The sequence below is a fragment of the Atta colombica genome, unplaced genomic scaffold (genome assembly GCF_001594045.1).
Source record: "Atta colombica isolate Treedump-2 unplaced genomic scaffold, Acol1.0 scaffold10, whole genome shotgun sequence".
NCBI classification, from domain to species: Eukaryota; Metazoa; Arthropoda; class Insecta; order Hymenoptera; family Formicidae; genus Atta; species Atta colombica.
The window spans coordinates 166,015-177,772 of record NW_017259184.1 but is presented as its reverse complement, the minus strand read 5'-3'; the positions used below and the strand labels follow the sequence as shown (position 1 = coordinate 177,772).

At 30.8% G+C, this 11,758-nt stretch overlaps 1 protein-coding gene across 1 annotated transcript in view; it reads left to right on the top strand.

Moving 5' to 3' along the window:
• The window catches only part of LOC108695136 (DNA ligase 3), a 61,355-nt gene that overhangs the window by 43,262 nt on the left and 6,335 nt on the right, over positions 1-11,758 (top strand). Inside the window, exons 7-16 of the mRNA XM_018204900.1 lie at positions 516-606; positions 2,281-2,436; positions 2,668-2,799; positions 3,112-3,191; positions 5,142-5,229; positions 5,312-5,389; positions 5,702-5,825; positions 6,930-7,000; positions 7,082-7,228; positions 9,718-10,314. Of these exons, the coding sequence (XP_018060389.1) occupies positions 516-606; positions 2,281-2,436; positions 2,668-2,799; positions 3,112-3,191; positions 5,142-5,229; positions 5,312-5,389; positions 5,702-5,825; positions 6,930-7,000; positions 7,082-7,228; positions 9,718-10,314 (1,564 nt within the window). The remainder of the gene's footprint in view (positions 1-515; positions 607-2,280; positions 2,437-2,667; positions 2,800-3,111; positions 3,192-5,141; positions 5,230-5,311; positions 5,390-5,701; positions 5,826-6,929; positions 7,001-7,081; positions 7,229-9,717; positions 10,315-11,758) is intronic.

Below are 11,758 nucleotides of genomic sequence, written 5' to 3'. Positions count from 1 at the left end.
ATGTTTATAGTAATCAAATCAGTGGAAACTTTGTACTGTCTACTATTATGAAAAAAATATTAGAAATCCGAAATATTTATTTTTCATATTATTAATAATAAAAAATAACCTTTTTGAACTTTTGCATTTTTACTGTATATCCCATAGGGGTAGAATATATGGCTACTCATGGAGAGAGGGGGAAGGGGGGGGAGTATGTGTGGCTCATGAAAAATTTACAAGTAATGCATATAAGTATAAATAAATAAGACACAATAATTTATAAAATGTGTTTATAAGGTTTTATTAAGAAATAAGAATGATAAACATGTATAATATGAAATAATAAATAATTATTCTTCCTACTAAATAATCAATCTTCCTATATATATATTACAAGTATTATGACATGAGGTACATATTTTATATAATGCGTTTATTGCATTTAGTGCACTGAATTTAATCTGTGCATTTTGTATGGGCATTGTTTTGGGCATAAATCCTGCTCGCTAAAAAGTGCTATATATTCCAAACAGGTGGGATATACAAGACAACGAACTAAATAAAGAATACGAAAGCAAAGCACTTATATTTTACTACATAATAGGTTTTACTATTCCATTACACGTATGTATCATGAAATAACCATTAAGTCTTTTATACGTCCTGCAGTAATCATTTTATGTATAATAATTTAGATTATAATTTATGATGGCGTTACTTATTACAGAGACAAATCAATTAAATTCACAATAATTTCATTAATGTTAACAACAAGAAGTTGAAATCATAATACTAATATCACAATACTAATATAATCTAAAGGTAACAGAGTAACAGAGTAGTTGTGAGAAAATTACCCTCACTCCTTCTATTTTTTCTGACTTCTGCGGCGTAAATTACAGCGCGGCGTATTTGCCAGAGTTACCCTATATAAGGTGTACTATTTTAATCAATCATTTCAAATATCTCTTGAACAGTGCATTTTAGGACAAAATGTTTCAGGTAAAAGTTTTGGAAATTCGAGGAGGACATAAGATAATACTATTGATTTGATTTTTGATAGCGTTGTCAAGATGAAGGCAAGATCACTTTGAATTTTTTAAATGAAACTCTCATTTTTCATTACATATTCTTATAGTTTACCTTGAGAGTTTTTCAAAATTCACTATAATTAAGTTTATTTTCATTAAGTAAGGGAGACCGGGGCTAATAGACTCATTTTTCAGTTTCGAATTTTTACTTGACTGTTGTTCAGGATCATGTCCTAGATAACATTTGTCAACATCAAGGTCATTGGAAATTGTTCCTCTTATTTTCATTTTTGCATTAAAAATTCACTTTTACGTAAAAATGAAAATATGAGATACAACTAATCTCCAATGGCCTTGATCTTGACAAATGTTATCCACAAATGTGTTAGGTCGTGATCCTAAACAATATTTAAGAGGTTTTAGTCGTCGGTCAGATACTTTGGATAATGCTAATGGTAATGCCGACGGTACTTTCAAACCTTATGACTCGCAAAATACTTAATAAAAAAATATTTTATTATAGTATTTTATTATAGTGTTTCGAAAAGCTCTCGAGGCTACTAGAATATGTAATGAAAAATGGGGGATTCCGTTTAAAAAATTCAAAGTGATCTTGTCCTGATCTTTATGACGTCACCTAAGGCCAAATCAATGGCACCGTCTTATATCCCCCTCGAAATTCCAAAACTTTTGTCTAAAATATTTTTCCCTAAAATGCACTGTTCAAGAGATATTTGAGATAATCAATTAAAGTGGGACGTTCTGTGTATATATACATACATACATACATACATACATACATACATACATACATATATATATATATATATGTAGTGCGCGCGCGCGCGCGCATGTGTGTGTGTGTGTGTGTGTGTGTGTAGAGAGAGAGAGAGCTTCTTTGCGAATATTAAACAAATAAAATACTATAACAATAATTTTTCAAAAAATTAAGTAAAAAAATTATTCATAAATTTTTAAGCAATTTAAATTTTTAAGTTATAAGAGTTTTAATTGCCCATATTTTTCACTTGTATATAATATCGATATTTGCATTATCGGTATAGAATAATATTGTATTTCATTGTTCAATTTTAAAGTAAACGTTGTAAAATTACAACATCGTTCCTTTATTCAGAACGTTCATAAGTTATACATTCGGAAAGCTAAATAATCGAGCGCTGTTATTAGCTGATTATCACCTATAATTAATTAATCAACCGGATTTAATTAATTAATTACACTTATCCGGTTGATTAATTAATTAAAGGCAGAGGCGTGCACGTCCGTGGAAATGGCGATGCGAAAGTGTCCGAACGGAATGTTGTCGGAGGTCAAGTACGACGGCGAGCGTGTGCAGGTGCACAAAAGCGGAAACGACTTTCGATACTTCAGCAGATCTCTCAAGCCAGTCCTGCCGCACAAGGTAGAGATAATTTATAGAAACATGTAAACAATTTGAAAAAAAATATAATATCGCTTTATAATTTAAAAGTTTCACATTATAGAAACAGGAAAAATCATACTAACGTAGGAAAAAATGTGATGATTGTTATTACGAAATTTAACGATCAAGATACGAAATTAAAAGCGTGTTTCCGATTTTTTGTATTTGAATTTTCTGAACGGCGATCGATTGAGTATTCTATTTTTTTAGGTGAATCTCTTCAAAGATTATATAGCGCAGGCGTTTCCTGATGGTGACGATTTAATTCTCGATTCCGAAGTTCTCATGGTCGACAATGAGACTGGACAACCTTTGCCTTTCGGCACCTTAGGAATTCACAAAGTAAGAGCGATGAATCTCGTCACAAATCTTTTCATTTCATTTCTCTGAAAACTTTCGAAAATTTAAATACGATAGAGAGCGCCAATGAGTGATTAAAGTTAGATTTTGAATAATACAATATTCTTGGTTTTTAATTTTAAGATATGATATTTCGAAAATTTTCTTTTGCAACATTTTTGCGTTTGTTTTTATCGTAATTTTACGATTGATGAGTTTGTGATTATATTACGTATAGCAATATTCTATAATAATACTTTAAATCATATCTAATAATAAGAGTGTGTTTTAATACATTATCAAATTTGTTTTCAGAAAGCCGAATTCAAAAACGCCAATGTATGCCTTTTTGTCTTCGACTGTTTGTATTACAATGGCGAAATACTTATAGACAAGTAAATATCGAAAAAATTTTCATATACAATAATATCTTATAATAATTACATACTAGTTTACTTTTTTTATTATTTTAAATCAGACAAGATGATTCTTATTGATTTTTGATATTGAAGCTGAAAAAGATATCGTGAATCATATTTTATCAGTACATCAAGTTTCCGAAATAATTGAGATTAGGTTTAATGCGTTAAAAATAATATTTTTATGATATTAAAAATTTTTTTAATAAGAAAGAAAATTAACATTATATTGAAATTTTGATCATAAGCTACCTGGTATAAATGTATTGTTAAAGAATTTCTTAATATTTAACAATTTAAAGACTAAAAAGTAAAGGGAAGTAGGAATCAGTTTGGTCCGCAACATGTAACAATGGAAATGCTTAAAAGTCCATTTTTAATATAAAGGTATATAAAATCTGTACGCGTTTCGACTTACTTCAAGTCATTCTTAATTAATGGAATTAATATAATTCTCTTCTGTATAAATAGTGCGTCAACCATGGTGTCAAATCCAATATCTCAAAGAAGTTCCTTAGCTTCATCCCAGTTTACTGGTCAGAAAGAAACAAATAATTCTTATGAAGTAATTATAATAAGAATGAGAATGTCAAAGATATATATATGTGAAATTATTTTTTTAAAAAGAAACAAGGAGAAAGTAGATTGGCGTTCACCGATTTGATGCAACTTGCACATACATATACAGTAGTATACAGTACAACCAATTGATATAATACTTATTTGAATAATAGATAAAGTAAGATGAATAATAGATAAAGTAACAAGAGTGATCCAAATAAATTTTTTCGATATAGATCAAAATGAAAAAGAATAGAACAAAATGAAAAAATAACAATTGTTCAGTTACACAAAAACAAGTGTCACTATCGATACAAATATCGATCCAAAATAATCAAAAGCATAATTATAAAAAACATTAATTTTTAAATTGTATTCAGAATTGACTTATAGGCAGGTCTAAAAATTCAATATCTGTTTGGACTAGTTGGAGATTTAAACTCCATTTTTATGTTTTTATATGCATTTCAGACAATTGTTGTAATTCCTTTCTACATTCAAAATTTGCACTTTGTCCCAATCGAATTCGTGATTAAATTGTAACCTGTGGTTTGTATGATCGAATGGGAAAACGTTTTTCTTCTAATATGATTTAATTCAGAAATGCGTGTATGTAATTGACGACTTTGTCATACATAAGAAGCCTTACAATCTTCGCAGGCAATCTTATAGACAACGTTTCTCTGTGCACTGATTGGTAAAGGATTTTTCTGCACTTTGATTAGATTGCGAAATTTATTGATACTATAAAATGCAATTTTTATAGTATCAATAATTCTTTAAAAAAAAATGATTTCACATATATCTTTGACATTCTCATTCTTATTATAGCTTCACTTCATAAGAATTACTTGTTTCTTTCTGGCCAGTAAACTAAGATAAAGTTAAGAAATCTCTTTGATATATTGGATGGTTGACACCATGGTTGACGCACTATTTATACAGAATAGAATTATATTAATTCCATTAATTGAGAATGACTTGAAGTAAGTCGAATCGCGTACCGACATTACAACTTTATATTAAAAATTTAACTTTTAAGCATTTCCATTGTTATACTTGCACACCAAGTACCGCGCTGACTCCTATTTTCACTTACTTTCTAGTTTTTAAATTATAATTGTATTGTTTATTCCCTTCAAAATTCATTGTTTTAATTTTAATATTATATCATATTTTTTAGTCATCTTATGATTTACACACGTAAATTTTAATATGATGACATTTAGATTTTCTTTCAACATGTAAAAATCTATAAAAAATATCTTTCTTGGTTTGAAATAATGTGTTTGGCTGTAAATTATAATATTATTCTGACTTTACATGTTAAAGCTATTTTTTCTTTTTTCTTTTTCATCGCGTTAGATCTATGCTGGAGCGCAGGAACATTTTGAAGGACAGAATGACGGAGATACCGAATAGAATAACGTTGTCGGAGGTTCACGAAGTGCATGTAAAAAATAAAAATTTTATAAAGCACGTTAATTATTATTTACTTACAGCGGCATCGGATTACAATTCGCATCTGATTTTAGGATCCGCAAGATTTAGCGGGAAGGATTGTCCATGTATTGAAACTGGGTCTTGAAGGTTTGGTCCTGAAAGACATCGATGTGCGTATCGATCCTTGTAAACGCATTAATTTCCTACATTATTGTTATATTTTTTAATAATGTTATTGATATATAATTAATTAATATAATTAATCGAATAATCATTGCGCAATACAATTAAATATTTATTTGATTGTTTATACAAACATGTTTTCTTGCTTTATCTATTTGTGACTTTAGGACTTCCCGAAGTTCTAAAGTCGATAATTTATTTAAAGATAACGCTGTTCTTATAAAATTTATTTCGTGGGTCGCCAAGCATTTGGATTTCATACCATTTATTCGAAATCTCCGCAATTTTGCTCTTTTCAGAGCAAATACGAGCCGGGAAAGAGGCATTGGTTGAAGGTAAAAAAGGATTATCTGTGCGGTGGTGCGATGGCTGATAGCGCAGATCTCGTCGTGCTTGGTGCATGGTACGGCACAGGCAACAAAGGTTCGTATGAGCTACGACGCAGTGCGAAAGATAATATCGTAAAGTAAAAATATATATCGTAAAGTAAAAATATAAATCGAGTGTAATTGTGGGATAAATTTTATTAAATAATCACAATTGTTTAAATTCCGATTCGAACGATCCTTGTTGGCTGTGTTCAACAGAGAAAGCAATTTTGCAATTGTAGAATTTTTATTTAATATAATTGATTTATATATTTAGATTTAGTGAAGAGAGTGCAAGATCAATCATATTAAAAAATTTTGCAAAACTACTTTCTCCGGTTAATGCAGCCATTGTTTCGTAATGACAACTAAAAATAGTCACTATTATGACTTCGTTGTGCAGCTTTTAATGCTTCTGAGTAGTCGCAGCGACTATGTTGGAATCATGATGTCAAAAGCGAAGAATGACACGTAAATTTATGCTGCAAGCCATTTAAATAAAGACTATTTGGACAATTGCTTTAAAATACCTGTAAAAATGAGCAGAAACTGTCCTTTTCTTCCTTAAGTCAATAGTCATAAAAGGCAGATAAAGTGAGCTTAATTTCGGGCAGAAACATACGGTTTAAACAGTTGTTGAAATGAATGAAATACGCTTTTGCATATAAAATTTCAGGATAACTGTAGTTTCTGCCTCATTTTTAGGACTTTTATAAGTACGAGACACATTACATTTTCAATTAAGCAAATAATAATGAAATGGCACGCAGACAAATTTCGTTGTCAAACATCACTTTTCCATGCCTATAAATTCAGCCATTTATGGTGACGAGGCACTGAAATATACATACAAGCACTAGTCCATGTGCTCGCTTTCAGCGCGCTGAGAGCACGTGTACAATGAATTTGTGCTTGTATGTGTGCGTACCGATTTTGCCACATTTCGTTAGACCGCCGACTGATTTTGAATTGCATGCTGACTACTCGGGACTCTCTTAACTGTTCAAATTTGATAATGCAGTGATAGACAAAAAAATGAAATTGATAAAACGAAGTTTACATGTCTAAAATGAAATTTATTTCATAGAAAAGCGGCCAATCTTTCGCACTAACTTTCGATCAAGCTTGATATTTCCATGTATTTTTCTTCTTTTTACAGGTGGCATGCTATCGGTTTTCTTAATGGGCTGCTATGACGAGAAGCATGACAAGTGGTTAACTGTTACTAAAGTAAAATATTTAATGAATTTTTTAAATGATAAATCAAATTAAATATCAATATGGGATATCACATCCTTCTGTACATCGTAGGTACACACAGGGCACGATGATGCTACCCTGACGATGCTGCAGGATCAGCTGGACATGGTGAAAATCGGGAAGGATGTGGAGAGACTACCGAGCTGGTTGCATGCTAAGAAACCCATGGTACCGGATTTCGTGGCGAAGGATCCTAAGGTAAGATCCAGTGAGTCGATCAATATGTGAAATATTTTATTAAAATATTTTTAAAAATTATTCATAAATATTTCATGCTGTGAACAATCAACCATTGTTGAAATTGCTCAACGTTATTAAGGCTTCTGAGTAATCAGTATGCGATTCAAAATCAGTCGGCGGCCTGGCGAAATGTGATGAAATCGGTAGCCACACTCGGCGCGCCGAAAGCGAGCACATGTACATGGGCTCGTGCTTGTATGTATATTTCAGCGCCTCGCCATGATAAATGGCTGAACTTATAGGCATGGAAAAGTGATGTTTGATGAAATTTGTGCTACACGCCATTTTATTATTTGCTTAATTGTGAAAATGTGACATGTCTTGTACTTATGAAAGTCCTAAAAATGGACAGAAACTATAATTATTCTGGAATTTTATACGTAAAAGCGTATATTTCATTCATTTCAATATTCAAACCGTGTGTTTCTGCTCGAAATTAGGCTCACTTTATCTGCCTTTTATGATCATTTACTGACTATTAAGGGAGAAAAGGACAATTTCTGCCCATTTTTACAGGTATTTTAAAAATTGTCCAAATAGTCTTTATTTATAAATGGCTTGCAGTATAAATTTACGTGTCATTCCTCGTTTCTGACATCGACGATCCCAACATGGCCGCCGCAATTACTTAGGAATCTTAAAATTGATATCTATAGTCGATTCTTACAATCATCTTAAGTACAATCATAAAAAGCCATAACCCAATCACAGAGCCGTATTAGCATTTTAAAACATTAAGTATTATTTAAGACAATCTTAAAATAAGAACAGACTATGAATATCGGGCTAAGATCTTTTTTAATTCCAAATAAATACATTTTATTTGTCTCTAGTTAAAAAACATAATGTGCTTCGAAATAACAATTAAAATTAAAAAAGGCTCCAATGATTAAATCAATAAAGTTGATACAATTGTACGTGTGTAATCAAAAATAATATATACAAAAATAATATCAATTACAAATGTTTCGACCTAAGATTAGGTTCTCTTCAGTGTAACAATAAAATTATCAGAGTCAAATTAATACTGTTGTAGGTGAATGCTGTCAGTGATCACCATTACATAATAGATAGATGTAGCCTTAAACCTTATATTTTTTAAGAAATTGATCAATCACAGGCGAATATGAGAAGAATAATCGATTATAATTGATCAATCTCTTAAAATTTAAAGCTTGTTACATTTATTATGTTTCGAGAGACTTAAACATCACATAATATTAAAACATCTTTATTTATTACATAGTGGGGGAAATCTTATTATTTCAACAATATATGAAGAACAGAATTTCAAAATGCATTTTCAAAAATTTCATTTTTTTAAATTAAAGATGGCATAGTGTTGAAAAACTCATATTATATGCTTGAGATGTTCAGAAAGCATTTGTTTTATCATTAATTTATATGCTGAAAAGCACAGACATTTCGAAGTACTTTAATAAAGGCATATAAAGCCAGTGAGAGTCGACACAGTTATACGTGTGTAATCAAAAATAATATATATGTATGTCAATCATCAATTACAGACATTTCGACCATAAGATTAGGTTCTCTTCAGTGTAATAATAAAATTATCGAAGTTGATACGTTGTAAAACAATAGGCGAATGTCAGTGAATTATTCTTGTTGTCCAAAATTAAGAACTTCAGCCTAATGGTGATCACTGATAGCATTCACCTATTGTTTTACAACGGTATTAATTTGACTCTGATAATTTTATTGTTATACTGAAGAGAACCTAATCTTAGGTCGAAACATTTGTAATTGATATATATATTATTTTTGATTACACACGTACAATTGTCATCATCAACTTTATTGATTTAATTTTTGGAGCCTTTTTTAATTTTAATTGTTATTTCGAAGCACATTATGTTTTTTAACTAGAGACAAATAAAATGTATTTATTTAACATTTTTAGCAATTGTTTAGCAATTTTGTTTAATATTTAAAATTCTACTGATTGGCATATTGTTAGTTTCCGTAATTTGTGCGCGGAGTTTCTTTATTCTCATTTTCTGAAAATTACAAATTTAAACAAAACGCATTTTGAAAGTCTGCGCCTCATATGTATAAGTAATCTTGCGTTGTACCTTTCGGTACTTAACTTCTAATTTTCTTTTTAAATTATTTTATGACTTGAAGTCGATGTTGAGATTTATATTTTTATGAAAACGATTTAATTAAAATCCTTTATATTGTAATTACTTTAAAAACTTAAAATATTTTCCATCTTTAAGTTTCTTTTTAAATATTATTCTCTTTCCGCTTCTTTCTATAATTAATGGACTAATTAATGATCTCTCGCTGTTCTCTCTTCATATACTCTTTCGAGCTCCTTTTTCAAATGCAAACTACGGAGCCCGTTATACTGCAGAGTTAATATACTTCGCCATTAATCTGTCGAAAGCACTAATCGTTATTTCGATGTCGGGGGGAATAAACAGAAGCAGCCGGTATGGGAGATAACGGGCGCCGAGTTTACGAACCAAGGGGTGCACACCGCGGACGGCATCAGCATCCGATTTCCGCGTGTCACACGGATTCGCCACGACAAGGACTGGTCGACAGCCACCACCCTGGACGAGTTGCGTGTTCTCTTCAAAAGGAAGCCCGAGTCTGTTGATTTCGGCCGTTTGCTCGATACGTTAACTGATGTAAAGACTTCTCTGAGGAAGAAATCGTTCGATCCCACAAAGAACACATCGCCGAAGAAGATCGAGAGTTCGAGAACGAACTTCTGGGACGAGCCATCGACGAGCTCTAGGGCTAAGAAGGAGCTACCGAAAGACATCAAGGAGGAATTCGAGGAAATACCGCTTCAGGAAAGAACTCTCAAAAGACGAAAAGGGAATGACTGCGACAAAGAATCGTTCGATAAAGTCCGGTTGGAAAAGAAGAAATTGAAACGTGAGATTAAGGGAAAAACAGAGAATTCCTCGTCAACAAAATTAAAAAAAGAAGAAAAATCGAATTCGAGGATGGAAGGATCTTTCGATTCCTTGTTTGATGCGAGTTCTATTGATTCGAACGGTGAAGTTAAAGTAAGTGATATCATTTCTTTCTTCGATAAAAATTATTTCTCGATTTCTGCAAAATTTTCTAAATTTCTTTCTTTTCAGAAAATATCGCGAATCTATTTAATAATCGCTCTGTTTAATTATCGCTTGTCATATTCTATTCTTCTATATGGTCTGTATAAAAATTTCCGAACTTTTTTTCTACAAATACGAAATGTTTTCTACTGTTGTAAGAGTATTTATTCATCAGATATAACTTTCTGTGATTATTTCTTTTTCAAAGTTAAAAATGAAACTGGAAGAACACATTTTACACGGAAATTGTAAGATATAGAAGATTTGAATTGAGGTCATTTTCTCCATTTTAAAAGAAGTTTGTTAAAAATGTTTCTAGAACTTGTACGATTGTTATAACTGTATTACTTCCATCAGATAGAATAATAAATAAATAAAAGTAAAAATCATATAAGAAATTAGATTTATAAACAAAATTCGAAAATGTTTTAGACAAATTATGTATTCCATGTTGATTGATTTGTCTTTATTCAATATTTATTAATTAATTTGTTTATTCTGTTGTCCTCAAATAACATTAATCATATCGCCCGATTAATGTTATTCAAGCGCTCGTTAAACGCGCTCTGTTTACTCTGTCTATGTTTGGCTTGAAAACCGTTTATTTATTTATATTATATAGCCAATTATTGCATGTGTGGAAACACTATTCGGCACGCCCGAAGGATTGAATTTCTTCATACATTCAAGGAAGATACCTTTTCGCTGTTAATTAAGCATCTCAATTTCTTAAATTCTTCTTGTGAAAAAATAAAAAAATGTCCATCTCGTTTTCTTGTAATCAGCCTACGTGTCCTATCAATGATCTTTCACAAACTTATTCTCGCAATTCGTTATCTCTATTGGCGATGTTAAATCGTGCCGGCGAAATTGGTCTCCTCTATTTGTCTTCTTAAATTATCTAATTGCCCCTTATCTAACTACTAATATTTACCGCAAGTTCGTCGTACATGTGTCCACTTTTAACTTTGTTGCATTTAACTGAGCTCAGCTTCGTGGTTATTTTATAGATTACTTTGCACATTAAATTTATTTATATAAAATTATTTATTGTATTATATAAATAATCATATATGTAAATTACTCTAAAGTTTTTCTAGTGAAATCTCACTCCAAGAAAGTGAAAATTCAATCACCCTTGAAAAAAAAGTGAAAATATTTCACTTCTTGATAATTTTTTCTTTTCACTCTTTTTAGAGTGAATTTTCAAAGGGGTGAAATCTTACTCCAAAAAGATAAAATTTAGAATGAAATATTTTCATTTTTTTCAAGGATGGTTGCATTTTTACTCTCTTTTGGTGAGATTTCACGAGAAATTTAGCGTGCAATTATTACATTTTATTATGTAATTACGTATTATTATATTAGATGGGAAAAAGTTCGTGGCATTTTT